At 47.6% G+C, this 22,153-nt stretch overlaps 2 protein-coding genes across 10 annotated transcripts in view; one reads left to right on the top strand and one right to left on the bottom strand.

The window, feature by feature from the left end:
- The window catches only part of LOC142589973 (uncharacterized), a 49,824-nt gene extending 27,790 nt beyond the window's left edge, over positions 1 to 22,034 (top strand). For all 8 annotated transcript variants that reach the window (XM_075701729.1, XM_075701731.1, XM_075701733.1 and 5 more), the window contains exons 2-5: positions 12,365 to 12,543; positions 19,272 to 19,379; positions 20,569 to 20,704; positions 21,626 to 22,034. In XM_075701729.1, coding sequence (XP_075557844.1) covers positions 12,365 to 12,543; positions 19,272 to 19,379; positions 20,569 to 20,704; positions 21,626 to 21,663 — 461 coding nt within the window. In that variant the 3' untranslated portion in view covers positions 21,664 to 22,034. The remainder of the gene's footprint in view (positions 1 to 12,364; positions 12,544 to 19,271; positions 19,380 to 20,568; positions 20,705 to 21,625) is intronic.
- The window catches only part of LOC142589975 (uncharacterized), a 35,789-nt gene that overhangs the window by 8,584 nt on the left and 5,052 nt on the right, over positions 1 to 22,153 (bottom strand). The gene's annotated exons all lie outside the window — the stretch shown is intronic.

Below are 22,153 nucleotides of genomic sequence, written 5' to 3'. Positions count from 1 at the left end.
CAAGCAACGTGCTCAGTATGTGGCTCGGCGACAACGTTCTATCACTGGAGAAGGGAGTGCTTCCACTAGTTTGGCCAGTGAGTCTGACAGTACTAGTTCGGAGCGCTGGAATGCTACCAAACGAATGAGACGTGCCCGTGAAACTTCTGAAGAGCGACGGCAACGACTTGAGAAAGAACGGCCAATCCGAGAAAGGCAAAACGAGAAGCGGAGGAAACGACGTGCCGAAGAGGCGGGTAGCTGTCTACAATTCAGCGAGGCAGTTGCAGAAGAACGTCGTGCAAAACATGCCAGAAGAGTGGGCGAATTCGAGTCTGCAATGCGTGAGTTTACCAGACGTTTCGTTAACAATCCGTTTGGTTATGCGTGTTCGGTGTGTGATCGACTATGGCATAAGGACAAGCTTACACCAGTGTCTGAAGTGATGTTTCCGACTTTAAACCTAGCTTATCCGGAGTGGGACAGAGAGACTTTAGCCAGTGCTGTGCTGTGCAACACGTGTAAGGGTAGCCTCAGAGAGCAAAAGATTCCCCTCTACAGTGTTTCCAACGGTTACACGTACCCGCCGATGCCGGAGGGATTGCCGCGTTTGAATCCGGTTGCCGAGAGACTGTTGTCGCCGCGCATACCATTTGTGCAAATCCGCAGGTTAAAGGGACACTAAAGGTTACTATTAAGTCAACGTGGACTGTTGAAATACCATCACAGAAACCTCGAAACGCTTGTTTCGTGCCAAGGAGAGACTTATTTTAAGAGAAAATGCGTTCTGAAGCGTCCGCGTACCTCTAGCGCAGTTCAAATCGCCCGCCCTCCGATCGAGGAGTACTGACATCATGGTCTCATAGTGACGTTGCGCCATCGGTGAGTAGAACGGCGTCCGCAGACGGCGCTACGGCTTTTCTGCGCAAAACGCGAACGCGCGGCCAGAGACAGAGCCGACAGCAGAGCGAAAGCGGGAGTATGGTTAGGGTGGCTAGAATGGGGAGGTGTGAAGACCGGCCTCCGGAAGCTGGCCCCAAAACACGTTCCTGCCACGTGACGGCGCTGCCGGCCGGGGCGCCGTTTAGGGCGCCGTAGTTTCTCAGGGCGTCTGCATACCTCCGAGCGGGAAAATCATTTGGTAGCGCTTAGTTTTTGCGTTTGAATGCGTTAAAATCTGACCAGACTTTTTTCTCTACATTGTAGATGCTGAGGGAACCTAATGATGTTTCGCTGCTCTCATTCCACATGGGAACAGCGAGCACTGCCTACGCAGCCGACACAGCAACGGTTTTTGCGACCACCTCTTGCCGAGATTAGCGCGCTTATGCCTTACCGAAAATATAGTTCATAGGAATTGCCGCGCAAGGCGAGCGCATTGGAATAACCTTGAATGTGTCGCCCGCACATAAGTCACATATTTGGGATTGCGACATTACTTTAAATGGAGGAAGTTCATGCAATATATCAGCATTGTGGTGAAGAAATTCTAGAAAGTACAAAGCGCTTGCGACTTAATACATGTTTATTGGAAATAACACAGTTATTGCATAACATCACATTCTTACAAAACGCAGGGCTTAACCTTCTTGGCTTTGTTGTGGATGACACACTGATTTAAGCTTTTGAGGAAAAAGTGAATACATGTTATACAATAAAACCTAGACACCGATCCTGTTAGATCAGCGGAATGCCTCCTGCAGCCAATCTGTGGCACATTGGCTGCTAAAAACAAAAATTCTTCCCAACTTTTGCGTGCAGTCGCGTAGTGCTAAATGCACGAGTGAACCTGTCCTCGAGTGTCTGAATGACGATGTATAGACATGCTGAGGGATACAGAAGCCCCCGAGACGCAGTCCCGTATGACAACAGCAGAAGTCGGTCGAGAATACAAAGCTTGGACCCCATCTGCCAAAAACCCACACTAAAACCAGCCCCTTACAGAACATGGAAAAGGTACCTATGGCTAATGATGCCGAAAGCCTTCTCCTGATCGAAGGAGCAAAGAATACCGGAAGTTTCCTGGTATTTCCCTCCAGGAGAAGGTCCCTCACCGCTAAACCGTGAAGCTGAGTAGAGTGCCCCTGGACACTATACATGCCCGGTATGGACCCAAAACAGTGCTGAGCACTGCTTTGAGTCGCGTACACAGGCACTTTGCTATGAGCTTATAATCGCAGTTCAGAAGCGCGATTGGATGCCATGTTCTCAGATCGGAGCTCCTCGACTCGTCCTTACAAAATAGAGTGATTAGCCCCTCTCGTTGAGACGCTAAGTCCCTTCACCGAGTAGCCTGTTCACCAGTTATATGAACGGCTTCGCTAACAGTGTCCAAAATTTAACATAAAATTCGACTGTCAGACCATCGGATCCTGGCCTGCGATTACGCTTCATAGACTTCAAGGCCGAAAATAGCTCGTGCTCATCTATGGCTGAGTCGCACGCTTGTGGCGGCTCAGCTGGTGAAGCAAACGGAAATACAGCTGGAGAGGCACACAAGGTCATGTAAAACTGCCTCGCCAGTGCAAGAACTCCATCTGGTGAGTCGACTATGCTACCATCACTTGGATCTATTAGGGAAAGAGAGTTGTGTTCTTCCTTGAAAGATGCTTACGTAGGACGTTTCTGCTGCACCACGCTTCCATTTCCCACAGCTCTGCTCAGGCTGTGGCCCTCAAGCCGTCCCAGCGTCGCTGCAGGAGAATCCGAAGTTCCTTTCGGAGTGAGGCCAGAGCCGAAGCAACACCAGGCCCGCCGGACAGTGGCCTCGAGAGCAGGAGGATCGCGTCGGAGACGATTTTATTCGCCCCACGCTCCTCGTGCGCTCGAAGCTTGCCCCAAGACCTGAAGCACTCGCACACTCTGACCTTCACGTCATCCCATTCTGTGCCACTTAGATTCGCTGTGTTGTAAAGCGATCGAAATTTAGGAAACGCGAAAAAAAATACAGCTGCACTATACCGACCACGAGAATTACTTTGCACTGCACCGTGGCCTACGAGACCGATAAGCACACGGCGCTCCCGCGCTAGCCACCCTACCCACGCCCCCGACGGAAGCGCCAAATTTTACCCCAGTGGGAGGAACGCGTAGCGGGGCCTCCCTAGGCAATGGCGGCGGCGCCGCGGTCTTCACACCTCCCAATTCTAGCCACCCTAGTATGGTGGCTAGCGGAAGGAGAAACGAATTACGTCCTACGGCACACGGAGAGTCCGTTTTCGTTAAACTATAGGCTGCGGCGAGCTCGCAGCGTGGTCGGCGTGGTCTATGAGAAGCGACGAGCCTTTTTGCACTCGCAACAGGGCATAAAAATGTGCGAATCGACGCAAAACTCAGCCTAGAAACGGGCTTCGCCACCGCCAGGGCTCAATACGACCCAAGCTGGCACGACCCAGATGTCGTTTCCTGCACCGCCACCAGGCGCCGCTACTATACCTCAAACTCCAGCGCAAGACGCCCATAAGCTGGTACTTCATTCTATGACGCTAACTTCGTCGCTCGTCGCAATGGACCCTGACACCGACAGATTGGCTCGCGATGGTGGGCTCAACTTCAGCGATTTGAGCACCGACGAACGCGACCTGCTGCTGAGGGCTCGCACTGCCGGCGTCGTTGCGTACTACAACGGCGGCCTCGACACCGGCTCTCCGGAGCGGGAAAGCAACGAGGGCTTCCCACGACATCACATGGACGTGGCATTCTCGCTGCTTGTTCCAAATGAAAGTTTCGCGAGCCAGCAGAACCCTCACAGCACAATGCGATAACGAAACTACTGAAACTCCAAAGCGTGCGCGGCGCAGAGTCGAGCGCGCAGAGTCGAGCGAAAACGAAACCGTTCGATCACCCATACTACTCAAGGGTAACGTCAAAATGTTATTTTTTCTTTGAATCGAATAGACGTAGACAAGTAGCATTTTTTTCCATCTTATAATCGAATGAAATTATATTTTTAATACGAGTAGTTGAGTATTAGTAACACAAATTATGAGGAGTGCTTTCGTCATCGGGCTAGTACCGGAATGTCGCTGGGGGGTCTCAAATCGTGTCATGCATTTACCTCAATTTCTCGGTTACTAAAGCTCTGTTCGCGATTATATTGACGCCTTAGACGTTCTAGAACATTGCTCTACCACTTTAACTTGAGTTTCTGGTAACCTTTAGTGTCCCTTTAATGAACTGGAAGAACGGACAGTATGGCATCAAGGGGCCAATCGTGAGCGTACCAGTGGACACTGACCAGATGTTGAAACTGTTGCCTAAAGATGTGGACGACCAGCAGCAGATACTAGCGAACATAAAGAGACGCCGCATCGATAGGGGAGTGTATCTGGCAGACGAGGTAACGCGCGAACAGTTGCTGCCGTGGGTAGAGGTGCTGCAAAATTTCCCCCTATACCAGCACTATGACATTAAGATTGATCTCGAAAAGGTCAACAATTTGATCGATGTAGTTCAAAACAATGAGGTGGAACTTGAGGAATGCGATGACGGTGGAGATGACCCAATGTCTGACGCAGCCGCTTTAACAATGGATCAGCATACTGTGATGTATGATGAAGACGAAGCTCTCAACCGTACTGTGACAATGGCTTCCGGCGAAGGTCAGAGGCCAATGAGCATTCTCTACGACACGCACGCAGAGGAACTGTCGTTTCCACAGATATACCTCGGCCACGCTAGATACATTAAGCCAGAAGCAAAGCCCACCATTATGACCATGGCGACGTCCGAGATTAGGCGCAGTGACAGGCCTTGCCGATGCACGTACTCTATATGGCCATGAAGGTGATACGTCATCGCGTCTGCGACAGCTTGAATGCCGTCTTCAAGAACACCCAGGGAGTACAGAAGTTGACGAGGGGTGATGTGGAGAATCCCGAAAAGGTGGAGAACCTGATTGAGCGAGACATGGGTTTCATGAGGGGTGTACCCAATACCATACAATATTGGCATACCCGCAAGGCCGAGCTGCTTGCCATGATACGACAGTTGGGGAAACCGATGGCGTTCCTTACGCTCTCGGCGTCTGAAATGCACTGGCCTCGACTTCTCGAACTCTTGAAGAGACTGAAGGTTTCACCCTCTGACTTTGACGTAGATGAAGAGGAGATGAACAGTTACCACGCAGCCGTATTGGTTAACGAAGACCCGGTGGTCTGTGCGGTTTACTTTGAACACATGGTTAGAGTAATCATGCAAATACTGTGCAACAAGCGTATAAGCCCTTTCAAGCCTAACCACGTTCTGGAGTATTTCAAGCGTATAGAGTTTCAACACCGCGGCAGTGCCCACGCTCACATACTCCTTTGGATGGCCGATGCGGCTAACGAAGTGGTTGAAAACGGTGGTATGCCGGAGACTGTTGCACTGGCCGAGCGACTCCTGTCGGTGAACAACGAAGCTTTGAAGAGGCCTAGGAGTCAGCGACACGAACATACCCACACGTGTTACAAGGGATCCAGGAAGACGTGCCGATTTAATTTCCCGTTGTGGCCGATGCCTTGTACCAAGGTGTTGACCCCGCTGGTATCGCCTGACGAGGATGAAGATCCCGAGGGTACCAAGCGGTTCGAAAAGCTCAAGGCAAAGCGGGATGCGCTTCACGAAGTCTTGAACGGTACAGTTTACGAGTCGTTTGAAGCCATGTGGGAACAGCACGACATACGGGACTTTGAGCAATACCAGATGGTGATCCGGTCCGGCCTTACGAGACCCACTATGATGATGAAACGAGATTTGGACCAATGCAATACCAATGCCTTCAACCCTTGGATTGCCGAAATGTTGAACTCCAACATGGATCTACAGATAATCCTGGATGTGTATGCCTGCGCTGCCTATGTGGTTGAGTATGTAAACAAGGCAGCCCGTGGCGTGTCTTCTCTAGGCTGAGCCATCAAGAAAAATGCTTGAGGAAGATGAGAGCAAAATGACTTACGAACAGGCGATGCGAAAACTGGGTGTGCACATACTGAATGGCATAGAAATGTCTGCACAAGAAGCAGCCTGGATGTTGCTACAGTTTGAAATGAGCCAAACGAGTACGGATGTCATCTTTGTAAACACGGTTTGGCTCGAAGAGCGAGTTCGAAGTAGGAAAACTAAGCGCGAAATGGACGAGGAACAGTTGGACGCGACCAGCACCGACATCTGGCGAAAGGGTGTGGTTGAAAAGTACGAAGAACGACCTCCTGAAATGGAAGATGTCACACTTGCAGAATTCATGACGGAATACAACATTAACAAGTTGGTCAAGCGGAGGAAGACGGCCATACTTCGGTGCAGAGACTATGATGTTAACGACGTCGTTAACTACAAGCGGGAACATGTGATGCTGTACTTGCCGTTTAGAAAGGAGAATGACTTTCTAGACCGTAACGAGTTTGAGACCATCTTTGACGAGAACAAGGAGAGGATTATGGAAGTCAAGAGCAAGTACGACAGTGGAGTTACAAAGGCTGAACTCTTGGAATACATTCGCGACATCAACGAGTGTCGGAATCGAGGACGGTTGTGAAGGAGAAAGAGAAGAGGAAAAGGGAGAGGATGGTGTGTCTCGAGCTAGACTGGTGGTGGAAAATGGCGATACTGACATTGTACCGGAAAGCACAGTCACAAGCGTTGTCATCGCTGCAAATTGCCCCGGCGTCAAGAAAAGAGAGGATTGTATGCCTTTAGATGAATTTTACGCAAGAATGAGGATGACTAACCATCGTCAGCGGATGATAATCGAAGAAGTGATTCATCGCGTCACGAGCGAGGACGCCAAGCCTCTCCGCATATTCTTCACTGGTCTGGCTGGATGTGACAAGACCTTCACACTTCGATTGATCATGGATGTCTACAACAGGTACTGCGAAAGCAAGAAGATTGGCTATGGAGACATGGAAATTTCTGGGGTTAATGCTTACATAGCCTGTGCCACGACCGGCAAAGCTGCAGTTGCCCTCAATGGTGTCACTGTCCACTCGGCCATTAAGATTGTCATGTCTGCCGGCCGCGAAGATAGGAGTCTTTCTGCAGCTGACCTAGACACGTTCCGAACCTTGTTCAAGGGGGTGAGGTGTATCATAATTGACGAAGTCAGCATGTTGTCATCTGACTTGCTATGACAGGTCGACAGAAGGCTCCGGCAAATTAGGGCAGATAGAATGAGGGAGCCGTTCGGTGGCTTTGACGTCATTCTATGCGGTGACATGAGGCAGTTACCACCGGTCAGGGCATCGGAAGTGTATAAACACCCCAGAGCAAGTGGTGCCGTGTTTAGCACTGACGTAATACCGTGGCATCACTTGGAATACTTTCCCCTAACTCAAGTTGTCCGCCAGAGCGACGCGGTGTTCTCCAATCTTCTGGCCAAGATTGGAGACGGTGCTGTCCTGGAAGACTTTGAAGTGGACCTGATAGAATCAAGATTTGTAGACGCCGAAGGGGCAGTGCTATGTTCAGACGCCGTTCGGCTGTACTACAGTAACGGCGAGGTGGATGCCTATAATGAGAAAATTGCTAACCGATGTGAAGACAAAGTTGAACATGCAGCTAGGGATTTCATAACTGGCTACCGAACGCATGAACAAAAGGAATTGGCTAAGCGGGCACTAGAAACTTTCAGCCGCATTGAAACGGGGAATCTGCCACCGATGTTTGTCTTATGCTTGGAGAAGCCGTATATGCTCCTTAGAAATATAGACATAACGGATGGATTGGTTAATGGAATGGTTGGGAAGCTCAAGTTGATTGAGTATGATGCACAAGGGAAACCCTCTAGAGTTTGGCTACGATGCCCCCCTGGAGTTGGAATGTTAGCCAAAGCAAAGCTTGCCCAACGTGGATACAGGCATAACATGAACGGCTGGATACCCATAGATTTGGTGACCATGCAATTCCAATTGAAGGGCAAGCTGGTCAAGCATATGTCAGTCAAGCGGACGCAGTTTCCTCTGATACCGCCAGTGCCATGACAATTCATAAATCTCAAGGAGGGACATTTGGTGCATAGCAACAGTTGCGCCGCCACAGCTGTCTTCTCCCCTTTCAGAAATCACGTGATGACACAGCGGCGCGCGCGCGGCGGCAACGCTCCTTCGTCAGACGTCTCGTTGTAGCAGTCGAGTTAGTCGGATGGCTCCCAAGCGGCCCGGTGATGATTCCACTGCAAGCGGTTCGAAGAATGTGGATTCCCCCGATATCAAACGCCAGAAGAAGAACGAGCGAATGCGCATGCGGCGGGCTAACATGTCACCGGGCGCCAAGGCCAGGGAAGCGGAACGGAAGCGACAACAGCGAGTGGCCGCGTCACCAGACACCAAGGCCAGGGAAGCGGAAAGAAAGCGGCAGCAGCGAGTGGCAGCGTCACCAAGCACCAAGGCCAGGGAAGCGGAAAGAAAGCGGCAGCGGCGACTGGTGGCGTCACCAGGTGCCAAGGCCAGGGAAGCGGAAAGAAAGCGGCAGCAGCGAGTGGCCGCGTCACCGGGCACCAAGGCCAGGGAAGCGAAACGAACGCGGCAGCAGTGGCTGTCGTCACAACCGGGTCCGAGCACAGACTACAGCGACACACTTAGTACCTCTAGTGCCAACAATCTTCGACAGCACTCGGCACCGAGTCAGTCGAATAAGCACAGGCTTTCGCCGAACACACCTTGGAACTTACAAAGTGCCCTTCAATTTTTTTTGCACTGGGCTTTCAACACATCGCTCGCTGCTCGCGTTTATATATGAAGATGTAGTGAGCGTTGCTTAGCGCAGAAGTGCTGTGCCACAGACGTACCATGTATGTAAGCACGCAGCAATGCCGGGAAACATTCGCACAAAAGCAAAGGGTCAGAAAACTGCGCTTTATTTTCCATTACTTTGTGATGTACATTCACACTGGGTAGCGCCGAGTGATGGCTTCTAACACGCGCAGGAAAGTCTTCATACAGGGTAGCTCCGAGCGATGGTTTCTACCAAACACAGAAATGAGTCTTTGCAGTGCGTGTGGCCATTAATTGATACCCGCCACAGCCATGTGAGGTGTGACTCCAGCAGCGGTGCAGTTACCCTGTAGCCGGCAGAGATGAGGTGGCGCTTAATTTTCTGCCATTAACTTTCTATTTTTTGCTTGTGAACGCCCGTGATCGGGTCCACGAAGTTCACGCTGTGGTTTACTATTTCCCATTGCAGATTGAAGCTCGCTCCGTTAGCATCCACTAAGGTTGGGATGCAGTTGTATGCAGCCCATTCATCACTGTGGATGGTGGTCCCCGGTTCAACATTTGGCATTGCTGTGCGCTTACATACACGGTACGCCTGCGGCACAGCACTTCCGCACTAAACGATGCCCACTTCGTCTTTATATGTAAGTGCGAGCAGCAAGCGATGTGTTGAAAGCCCAGTGCAAAAAGCAAGTGCGCACCAAGCCTGTGCGCCTGCACCAAGCCACGTCGAATCAATCCAGAGGAAACGAAAGCAGCGACACGCGATTGTATAAAAGCCCAGTGCAGAAAGCAGGCGCCCACCAATCTGCACTCGGAAAAGCACGCAGAAACACGTAGTGAGCTGCGCCAATCCAATCCAGAAGGCAGAGGAGGAGGGGGAGTAATAGGTGACGCTAAGTTCAGGACTACCGTGTCGTCGGAGGCTGTTGCTGAGAGCTCAAAAATAATGAGGATCTCCAATGCCATGGATGACGGATGTGCCGCGGTGAATAAGCGTGCAAGCAGTGGCAGTGATAGCGAAGACGAGTGTGCCAAATGTGCGGCATGCATGAATGAATAAGTGAATTCGTTATAAGGGTAGCACTCCCGCTTGTGGTGGTCGGCGAGCACGGAGGATTACAGTGGATACCATAGTCGCAGTCAAAAAACAAGACCAAGTAGCCGGGTTCAGTGTAAAAGCCGCACCTATATAAATATAGAGCCAATCCAGTCTGCAAAGGTGGATGACCAGCCAAGCTATAGCACATCACACTGGGTTAGACAATGGTACATGTATTTATTTTCATTATCTGGTAATGATGCTGACGATAGCTTTGTGATTACTGGGATATACACTGATTGGTTCGGTTACAAATACAGAATCTTGGCCAAAGGTAAATATACACACGACTGTTGTTGAGTAGTTGGGTGACTTGGATTGGTGTGGAACTTCAAACTCTTTTGAGCACAGATTGAGTGAACCATTTCTTGTCTGGCTTTGAAATGTCCACATTGAAGCCTCCAACTATGATCACTGGTGTAATGTCATCACAGCCAACCCATGCAGAGTGCGTGGTCGTGAACTTCTCGGAATCTCACTCGGGTGTGCCTGGAAAAATATACACAGTGGATAATATAATTATGTCTTTTGTTAGTGTGGTGCAGACATCTTCACAGTTGGTGACATTGTCCTCTTGCAAGTCAAGGGTCAGTGGTTGTTTGCATGTTTTGTCCTTTGCATATATGGCAGTGCCTCCTGCTTGAGAGGCCATGTGCTATTCGCAAGCGATTCCAGTTTACCCATTAATTTGAAACAATGCATTTTGATTGATTCATTTCATTTAGTATTATCTTTATTATTATTGGGAGCAGAGTGCTTGAAGCCTGGTTCACCTCCGGGAATGGGACGACGGACACGACAGATGCATTGAGTGGTAGAAGTATACAGCTTTGATGTAAACAGTGCGCCTTTGCACGAGTCTCAATGGTGCCTTGCCCATGATGCAACAGAACGCCTACAACCAGTGGTGCATTCATGTTGGAAGGTGCTGTTTGGCGACGCACTGGCCGAAACACCTGAAATGGCTTGCCCTAGGGAGATTCTGACCGACGCGGCAAAAGCTTGTCGTGAGGCCGAGACTTCCAGCAGTGATCGGTGCATTCGGCTGCACTTTGCAAACGGATACGCGAGATGAACAAGGAGTGGCTGGAAATGCGATTGATTATTGGCGCACAGTCATAGAGTGCGAGAGACTAGCTTATGCAGGTATATGCTGGCAGCGCAAGAAGGTCACGCTTAAAAGTGGTAGTATGTTACGGTACAATAATATGCTGTAGTTACAGCCACACTAGCTGGTAAAACTATGTGCTCTGTTTCATACATAAAGTGCAACTCTGTGGAAGCTTTGCAAGAAGTTTCGTCACCAAAATTCATTACTCTGCACATTCCGTGTATGCTTCGCTGCGTGCCAGGGGTGTTTACTTACGTGAGAATGTGCGTGAGGCTGCCGCAACAGTGTGCAAATGAAAAACAACGAAAAGCAGGTTGATCTAAAACAACATCTTAGGAGCCGGTTTGTTTGTTTCTAAGGGTTAAATGTTTTTTTGATGCGAAAGCAGCATCATATGGCCCATTGAGCAAAAAGGCCTGCATCTGCATCAGTGGAACGGGACCTGAATTCTTACTGGCTGCGACACGACGTCACAAGCCTAAACCAACTACCAGGCCTCTGTACTACCCGCATGACGTCACGCACCTGGCCCGACGTAGCTAGCTGCTGCCAGTCGAGCTGCACGTTTTCGTGCATTGTGGCTGAATTGTATTGAATAATGCCACCTACTCTTCTGGTAGTAGCTAGTAAAAAATGGCAAAATTTAAAAAGCAAGAAGAGATTTTGTGTGTGTGCAGTATTAGGTGGTCTTGTTTGGGATTTGAACCTGAAGCCACCGCTTTCTGTTGTTGACACCATCTCGTCTCTCCCTCCTTTAGATTTCGGAACTCTGCTGTAAGTGTTCCGAGATTGCATACATTGTGCTTGAGATTCGTAATGAATGCTGTGCGAATGTCCTGTCCACTTTCTCCGATCTGGACTCCTCAATATCTTGATGCCCTCCGCAGCTAGAATTTGTAGCTGGCCTAGTTCGCAATCCATCTCGGCAACAGCTTCAGAGAGCAAGATAACCGATTCACATATGCCCAGCATTGATGACAAACTTATTAGTAACATTATAGGTGCACTTCATCCGCCCGAGATGCATTTAATGTATACGAGCGCATCACAAAGTGCACAAAATCGCAAGTTGCTAAGAGATATGAGGTATATAAATGTCACTTTGATAAACGAGATTTTGCAAGTTCACCCGTGACGCATGCTCGTGCAGCTCTCAAGATTGTCACAATCTTCACGTTCTAAGTATGCTATCACATACTTAGAGAGTTGGCTGTGCCAAGTTCTGGCCCAGTTTTCTTGCCACCTCTGGATGGGAGTGGCAAGAACCAGTCGCACACACAAATGTATACGCTATGACTGGAAGGGTTATACTTGAGGGGGCATTATTCCTTCTTGTCAAGTTGTCTCATTTTTCAAACCTGTTGTCCTGTAGGTGTTACATTTATGCATCTTTTTGTTTCTGTATTCAACTTGTGCTCCTCCTGCTTGGGACTGAAATGTGTGTATAAATAAAAAAAATACTCCTTTCTTATCTGACAGTGGGAGAAGCCTTGCCGGCAGCTGATGGAGTCAAGGCACGGAGAGCTCGGGTGCACAGGACGACAGAAAGGAGATGGTCGCTTGTCACGTGTCCGCATCATTCCACATCGGCAGCTGGAACTCTTAGGGTGGCAACGGCCGACTTCAGCGCTGTGTTTCCGGACATCGATTTCAAACAGGTACGCCGATCCTTGCTTCTGCATTCAAACGATGTCATGCCACCCTTTGCGGAGCATGTGGCGGGGCTATTCCCATCGTTCCCATCTTGCATAGACTGGCTGTGGTAAAGGGATACGAAAGTAAACTGAACAAGCTGTTGATCGAACTCTGCTTAATATAAATATTTTCCTTTGCAGTCTCTTCAGTGTGAGATGCTATTAAAGCATCAGTCTGTGGACGCTTAAAGGAGGTAGCAGCTTGCAAGTGGAAGCGAGCTGCACTAAGGGCTAGAATGATGGACCTTCAAACTAAGATTACGATAGGAAAACCTGGTGCATTAGTTGTTTAACCACCATTGTTATCATTGGTTGCACACATATTTTTCTATGAGTTGGCAAGTATTTGTTGATAAACTACCGTACAAATTATCTTGTTATTTGTGGTGCAATTACATTGTGTTCTAGCCAAACTGAATTTCTCTGTAGAAGTTAGTGTTCCACCATCGTGGCTTATTCATTCCATCATGTCATTTCTGCCACGTAAATAAATTGAGGAACTGTCTTGAGTGTCTGTGCCACTAAATCTACGTAGTGGTTGGTAAATTACGGCATGGCTGAATTATTTTTAATATTCTAAGCCATTATTGTTGTTCGTCAATTGTTATGTTGAAAACAAACTAAATTGTAGAGAGGAAAACGAAAGAAATTGCAATGAGAAATTACTTTCAGGGAGGTTATTGGTATAAGAATTTACGAGGCCTTAAGGAACAAGCTTAAGCGAGGTGCTAAGTGCACAATTCCACCCATGAAGGTAGTGCACCAAAATCAAAACTCTTGATTAAAGTTATGATATCTAAAAAGTGTCAGACATCATCAAGCACTTCCGATTGGACTTGTGCTGCAAGTTTCAACAGTAAGTACAAAGTGTTTTAGTAAAATGAGTTTAAAGGTACACGGCTAGGTTTTGCTCCTCAGTGTCAGCTTGTCTTCATGTGGTGGGTTCTCTTCTTTCATTGTTTTTCACAATGTTTCAAATCAGGCACATATTCCAGGTGTCCGAATGGGTGTTTTCCAAGTATGCTAGACATCAAATAGTGGATGTTCTTATACCTGACATTCCTATTATAGGCTTATGCATCAGGAGCGAAGGAGAAAGACAGCTGACCCGAATCGACCATGGAAAAGAAGCGCAAGCCATAGTTTCGCTTGCCACGACCAGGCACCGTCTTTACTTTCTTCTCATGCGTGTGTTCGCTATCCGGGTTCGAGGCGCCGCCCAGGTGCTACAGGGCCCCCCGCCTAGACTGAAAGTCAAAACCAGACTGAGGGTCGGCTATGGCACTCTAGCACGAGCTGAGCTGGCAATGCGAGGCTTTCCATCGCGGTCTCCACGCAAGCCGGCTTAAGGCGGCCTCAGCTTAGTGTCTCTTTACGGTCGTTCTGTAGTAGGGTGGGGTTTTCGGTGTGCGGTGGAGGATGCAGGATGGTCCATCGTAGGCAGGGGTTAGCGGTGGTTGGACAGCGTTGCGGCGCACAAAAACTTGTGTTGAAGTGGCCAGGTCAGGGTGCACGAAGATTGTATAGTGGTGGGAAGGACGGGGCAGAGTGGGCCAGAGGCCTTTAACACTGTCCAGGAGGCATTGTAGGAATTCTTGTGCCTGGGATGGTAGCTGCGTTGATGTGAAGAAGTCTCCGGGGAGACGCAGAGAACTACCACAGACCAGTTTTGCTGCTGAGCACTGTAGATTTGCCTGGAGGATGGCCCTTAAACCCTGGAGCACAAGGGGCAAGGGGTCAACCCATGTGGTGTAACTGAGGTGGGTAGCCAGGGTGGCCTTCAGTTGTTGGTGAAGGCGTTCCACCATGCTGTTGGCATAGGTGATACGCAATGGTGAGGCAGTGCCTGGCGCCGAGAATGAAATTAAGGCAAGCAAACAAGGAGGGCTCAAATTGGTGTTCATGGTCTTTTGTCACGGTGCCAGGACAACCAAGTGAGATACTCACGCAGAAATGAAAGCGCAGGAAATAGACTCAGCTGTGGCGTCATGAATGGGAACAGCCTCCGGCCAGCGTGCGAAACGGTCGACCATGGTAAGTATGTAACAATAACCTTGAGACATGGATAGAGGGCCCACAATGTCTAGGTGAACACTGTTGAAATGACAGCCGGGGCGGAAGGAAGGCTTGGGGAGGCGTCTTGGTATGACGGGAGATCTTTGTTGTCTGGCAGGGCAGTCCAAGCGCGCACGTCACCGTTAATTCTGGGCCAGACATAGCGCTGGGTGAGAAGGCGCTGAGTAGCCCAAATACCTGGGCAACATACATCATGTAGAGAGTGGAAAATGGTGCGTCGTAGTGAATCCGGAACAGAACGGCAGGGAAGGTCTGCGGAGACATCGCACCACAAGGGCTCAGGCGAGCATGGATGGGGCATAAGTCTCAGAGAATTAGGGCTCTCCTGAAATGCGGCAAGCTCTTTGTCATTCTGCTGTGCAGAAGAGAATGCGGCCCAGTCGACGCTTGGAGATAGAGATAATGATTCATCCATTCATGCTATTCATATAATGTCAGTATATCATCGTTAAAAGCAGAAACCGGCTTAACAAGCCTGACTTGTCGGCGTCGTATCGCTACTATGTACTTATTTCATAGGTTTTTTTACAGCTCACTTCATCATCCACCCTACATCAGCCCTCCTGCACGCATTTCTCTCCGCATTGGTCATCCCTTTCAAGTCGCCCGTCCACGTACGCACACTACCACGTTTGCCACATCATTCTTCCCACGTTCAGCCTCGGACTGGAACGGCCTTCCACACGACATCGCCGCAATCACCTGCCCATCGACGTTTTTGAACTGTATAATTAACATATTTACCAGCGAGCAAACTTGTACCTAAACATCTTTCCCTTGTGTATATAATTTATTTTAATAGCTACCCACCCCTTATGTAATACCCCCAATCCTGGGGGCCTTTAAGGTAATAAAGTGAAGTGAAGTGAAATCAGCTGTGGTTATACGAGAAAGGGCATCAGTGGCCGTGTTGTTAGCACCTTTTATGTTGTGGGTGTTGGTTGCAAATTCCGAAATATAAGTGAGATGGGGGAAGTTCGTGTGACGCATACTTCGATGAGTTGGTGCAGAAAACATACGCCAGTGGCTTATGATCAGTCAGCAGACTGATCATAAGGACCCTGGCGACTGTTGCCTCACCTTTTCGTTTACTGTTCACTCAGCTTTCGTTGTAGAAGCTTCAACATATTTTAGCAACTTGCAAACATGCAAAAGCAAAGATGTGTATCTCTTCATTGCACGAACTGACGGCTACAGATGAATTTTTCACTCTGCAAGCTTTATTTTTTGCGCACCGTCTGCCACAAGTACCAGATGACATGCGCCACTGAGAACTGCTGTATATATGCTGAGTGCAGCATGACTTTTGCGTCAGGATGTGGAGAAGTGGCGGCCTACGTATGCTCCAGATGGGTTAGTCGGCACATATACTCCTCCAGCCACAATAATCCTGTTGTTGCTATGCGTATACGTCTTGTTAGGCCTACGAGCGCCAGAATCGCAGAACAATCTCGGAAATTGGACGCGCTATGCACTCTTACGTTATGTTTTGGGTGAGTTTAGAGAAAGCGAAAGCTGATTTCAATAGTTCGTGGTGATCAACGCGAGTGAAAACGTAGCCATCATGAGAATTAACACTGAGGAGGGAGCCATAGGTGCTGCCATGTTGGACACCACTATTTCTTAGCGTCCGTTAACATTACATATCTGTGCTTCGGTTGCAATTCAGTGTGTACAATCTGTTGTGCACCATCTGTGCATGCATGAGGCATGTGGGCACGAGTTTTCGCATGCCGGCATGCATACGTGTAGTTTGGCCTTAAACGAGGAAAACTCATGATTCATGTTCACTTAGATTGTATGCGTACACTCCTTCATCTGAAACAGACATTATGGAATTCATCTTTTCTTGCTCCGATTAGAGTGGGATAAAAAACTAGAGGTCTGAGGCTTTTCAGGCACTGATAGTATTTGCTGACCTAATCAAGACAACATCAAAAGGAAGAAAGACATGACATTAATATAGCTGAAGCTCGACTACAGTACAACCAAAAATGATTTGTTTTATGCTTTGTTTGGTGCATGGAAACAGCGGTAGATGGCTTTTATTTGCAGTAAACGTGAAACTTGAGTGTTTTAGCTTAACCTCTATAACATGTTGCTGTTGCGCTGATTTTCTTGAATAAGCAGAACAAGGTAGTTTGATTAGTATATGAGGTAGTTGCAGTTCACATATATTTTGCAGTTACATTTACAGTTCACATATATAACCATCCTTATACATAGTAAAAGGTAGTGTTAAGCTTTATGCCAGTAACAAAGTACTTATGGCAGTTCACTTTGCCTTTTTAGTGCATTCTGATGATAACGTCGTAAAGGTTTCACTTCCCCAAACTGTGCCTATGATAGAGACACACTGTAGTGGTGGGCTCAGGTGATTTCTACCACATAGGCTTTTGTGGGCTTGTTTAAATGTACGAACGAAATATAGTAATTTAAAAGAATTCATATAGGCAGCTTTTGTGATTGCAAAAATATTGGGCTGTGCCTTGTTTCACCATTTCATTCTCACATTAAAAAGTCGCACTTTCTGTTAATAACAAATGGAAAAAAATGGTGGCAGGTGAGGTTGTCACATTGCAAGTCTTGCGGGCAGCTTAATCTTTACATTTAATCAGTGCCCCTATAAGCAAAACAATGCTTCATCTATTGGAATGGCGTGGCTGGCAATCGTATTTATAAACTAAACTGACGAGATGACTGAACGGTTCATTTGATCATGTAGCAAGCTGAAGGTAAGAGAAGGGCGGTGGCCTTTTCAGCAAGTGGACGAGGGCGAGGGAGGGCAGGTAAATGTTTTGCACTGAGTTGAGAGGATGGCGAGCATATTTTTAGCCTGAGGGTGAGGTTAGGACGGGACTTGCATCGTTGGGGAGGTATACCAAAAATGAGGGTGTTCGCCCCCCTATGCTTGTGAATGCTGAAGAGAGAGAGGCCTTGTTATCTACAGAGCAAGCACGGAAAGGTCGTCAACTGTGCATGCTCTACCAAGCAAAGTTATGCACACTCTGGGAGGAACTGTGTTTACCAGAGCATTAAGGTACGATGAGCAGCTGAAAGCCTAGAATGAATCGCTTTTAATGCGAAAGCATTATATTCCCCATTACATGAAAAATCTCGCGGCAGTGTGATCGATCGATGGTACCAAAAATGCTCGGATTGGCGTGAAATTTCTCAGGGAGGTTCCTGTAATCAGAGTAAATTGGTGGCTTGGAAAAAAAATTTGGTACATTTCGGTTGAGGTGGGAATCGGAAGACGGGCCTCTGAGGTGCGAGACGAGCATGCTTCCCTGATGGCTCCAGGTTTCCGGCCGACTAAAAGGTGCGGCCTAGTGTGTGAGCGTCATTGGGCACATCACGTCGCAGCCAACGGGGAGGAGGTGGTGCCACATCATGAGTGTATAAAATGAGTGCGCTGCCTCCCACGCATCGCTTGCTCTTCGGATTTTGTCGATGCTCTCTCTATTGCGATGGACTTGCAAGCATTTATGGCAGTGGCAGCTGCGAAATGTGGTCGCCCACGGAAGTAGGCCTAAGAAGAAGCAAGGGAGCACAAAAATGCCGCACGACGAGCAAAGAGGCAGGCGCTTGTTGCTGCCAAAACAACCACCAGCATGTGTCCAAAGGAATGCCGTGAAAGTTTACATGTACAATGACATGCAGATGAAGACGCAAGACAAAGTGATGCTGGAGCTAAACGTCGAAGGCGGGAACATGATGAAGCACTTGGACACCGCGAGGCTGAAGCAACACGTCAAAAGCGTGAACAGGATGAATTCAGACAACACGAGGCCGGAGACCAATAGAAAACATTTCACCAAAGTTACTATAATGATTTTGCATTCCCACACATAAGCAGTTTTAAGTGTCTCTGCCGAACTTATTTGTTATTTCGTTGTATATCATTGTGCTGTTTTTTTTTTTTTACTGTAAGTGAAAGTTAACGTCTATACTGGTCATCCCATCTCTGCTTTCGTGCTTAATTCAATGCTATTCAGTGAATTATTCTGGAATATCGGCTATACTGCATTTTATGCTTAGGTGATGCTGCCAAAGCTACAGAAATAGCACAGTCGTAAAAATCTCACTCCGTTTATCTCGCAGTGTGGTTGTATTTTATCTGCAACACATTTTACGGAATAACTATTCTATATATGATGATCAAAGCTTATGAATCTAGAAGTTACACCATCACGTATTACATGCGCACTTTTGCACTTCCAGTATGTTACATACTACGTTTTGGTGACGAGCCCAAGCAGCACATTGTGGCCATTGATCGTAGAAATGTGCCACTCTGCTTGTTCAGATCCGTGACGCCTTCCATGAAATATATACATCATATCTTGCAACATAAGAATGTGAGACTTGATGTTGCATCCCCATATATATTTTGTTTAGATGTTTCATGAATGGGAACAGTGAGATCAATCTTCCTAGTCTGCTTGCTATGTGGGAAATTGGGGATGGCCCACTTACAGCCTAGGCATCTTAGGTAGCGCTCGCAAGGAAAGTGATATGCCATCGGCAGCTTGTCTGAGCCGTTTGTTATGTCAAGCTAGCATTTTACCCTTTCCTTTTGCATGTGCTTTAATCGCATCCCATTTCTTTGACAGGCTGTTGAGGCGGCATGTGACAAGGCACCATTTATCGAGGCCAGCCTGGCGAGTAGCACCTGCCGGGTAGAACCATGGCGAGGCCTCCAAGACAAGTGTGTCGGCGAGGTAAGGCTTTCTTGTGCCTACTGGGATGAAACGGATGAGAAACTTATTCAGTGCGGTTGCTCAGCCGAAGCTTGTTGTTTCATTCTTCTTTTTTTTTTCGTTCTGTGTTATACAAAACCAGACAGACGGTAGTGCCTGGTGTCCACAAATTATATTTTAACAGGGCCCGCTCAGTCAGGTGGGAACGGAACAAAGCGCTGCTGGCCTTCGATCTTGCAACCGCCGATTCCTTGCTCGCGCTCCGTCAGCGTGCCCGGTGTGTCATCATTGTCTTTTTGGTCGAATCATGTGGCTGGTATTAGCGCACTACAAGTACAATCCTTTTGTTTGCAAGAAGCGTGTGGGAAAGTTTCTAAAGCTTCAAAAATATGTATAAACAGTCGTTTAATGGCTGGACTTCTGATTAATAACGGGGCCCAAATGATCCAAGAGATTTAGCCAAGTGCTCTAAGCTACGAGCTGCTTCCCCTGCAGGCAGACCCAAGTTTTATGGGTTATATGCACTTGCCGAAAACTCTACTGCCATTTGTTTCATTCAATGGTAAATACAAAACTTCGATGCGTTCAGTTCATCAGAAACCCCGCTAGCAGCATTGGGCAGAACCGCCAAAAACAAGTCACGTACACAGACATCTACGGTGTGACTAAAGGATGTTTCCACTTGAATAATTTCTCCTTCATAAATGTTGTGACCCATGAATCAGTGCATTTATTCTGTTATCCTTGGCAGTGACCTTGTCATGTTGGTGTGGGTGTTACTGTCATTGTTTACTGCCGATATTGAGAGTTAATGGTCCATGCTCAGAAATAAAAGCAACACTCAAATCACAGCGACAGTGGTTAGTATGCAGTTGTCAGACATCGAACATATTCTTGTGGATCAAGTCTGTCCACGGTTGTCACGGTACATTTCAGAGTTATGGCCGGTGCTCATGTGAATTTCTGAATGCAGTACACTATTCGTATCGCGTGCACAATCTGATTAGACATGTCTCTTTCGTTATGGAATGGGTGGCATTGATTATAAAACTTCGACTGCTATGGTGTGACTCGCTTAGAGCGATAGCTTCGTAATGGTGATGAACCATCGAAAGTCGATGTCAGCCAAAAGTGGAACACATGTGCGTGGCAGTGTTATCAGTTACATGATGTTTGCAACTGACAAGTCTCCCAACTTTTGAAATTTCAGCACGAGGCCCTGCTCCAGCATGCTGAACAGTCTTGCCAGACTGAGCATCACATCACCCTAGTCCGGTGCACAAAGCCACAAGTTTCAACTTGCAGCGTCGAAGTGCAGGCTGACCCATGGTGGCAGCATCATTGTGGTAAGCGTTCATGTTTATATAACCACCTGTTTAATAGTTTATGATGCATTGGCTGTTTATTGTTATATCCAATACACTATTGTTGAAACCGGTATCGCTACAGTGGTATATCAGGTCGTCCGTCATCTATGATTAGACTTTGGGCATTGAGCGGCAGTGCTTCCATGCTATTCATTGTATCGCATGGCTAGGCTTTGGCTTGAAACACTGGTGTTGTTCTACCCTTTGTAAAGGCTGCTATGGATCCCTAGGGCCAGAAAGCCTAATGCCATCTCTTATACTGTAAAATCTTAACTCAACCTTTACGAATGTGGAATATTTTGTAATTATAATGCAATTGTAATTATATAGTTGTGATATTGTAATATTTTATGTAAGTGTCTCTCCTTCAAATGCGATGTGCCAGCGGTAATGAACACCGTGTGAGATAATTTGAATTACCTTCCTATCGCAACACTGTGGCTGCTTTTTCCATTTTTACATGGCAACTAGGGCTGGTTGCCATTGGGATATTTGTCACTTGTACGGAATCACTGTAATTTAGGTGCCAGCAAGATCTGTTCTGTTTGGTATAAATTGAGTTAAGCTTGTTGTTCTTTATGTACTATGCATACATAATCGTTGATTGTTGAAGGGATAATTAACTGAAGTCACTTGTAAAGCGGCGTGGTTGACAGAGTAGCTACCAGCTTTCATCTGTGGCTTCGACACTAAGGGAGTTTCAAGTAAACATTATCTTTAAGAAGTGCAGCATAAAGTAGAATTGCGTTAATGAATATTCCGCTGTGCTGATGTAAAAGATAATGGAATTGATTTGTCCAAATTCATTTTTTGCGGCCAGTCACTGTCATGAAAATTTGGCCAGCAATTGTATCTGCTTGTTATTTTTTCTGAAAAATCTTTGTGTACTCTTAATTTCAGGAATTCAGCCCATCGGTGTCGACTTGTGTGAAACCTGAAGCCTACAAGTTCAAGCACTAAGGACCTGCCATGGCTTACAAAACTGTACATTTACCAAGTGCACTATGGTTGAGGTGTGCGTTTGCTCTGCACTCGCTCAAGGACCACTTTGAGCTTGCACACGACATCTTGCAAGCCATCAATGTCAGCCGCTGTCCAGCCGTCCTCGAGCTATCTGAGTGCACCTTGTCGATGGCTGGAGTGTTACAGGGCTTTTTACGTGCCATCTGGGTATCGCCGTTCTGAATTCCTCAGAACCTGCTGAGGGTGATATCGAGCCTATAACTGGTGTTACCATTTCCTGAGCCGGAAATAAATCAAGAATACCAGCAGCAGGCATAAAACACTGTTGTCTTATGTCCACAAGTAATTGCATCTAGTCACATTGTCACTCTTTCCCTGTGTTCGTGTATCATAAGTAACTTGGGCTTCTAAAATCCAAGCACCTGCAGCACTTGCAAGTGACTTCAGATTGCGATGAAGTCTGCA

The sequence above is a fragment of the Dermacentor variabilis genome, chromosome 8 (assembly GCF_050947875.1).
Source record: "Dermacentor variabilis isolate Ectoservices chromosome 8, ASM5094787v1, whole genome shotgun sequence".
Classification (NCBI taxonomy): domain Eukaryota; kingdom Metazoa; phylum Arthropoda; class Arachnida; order Ixodida; family Ixodidae; genus Dermacentor; species Dermacentor variabilis.
This window is presented reverse-complemented; position numbering and strand designations above follow the sequence as displayed.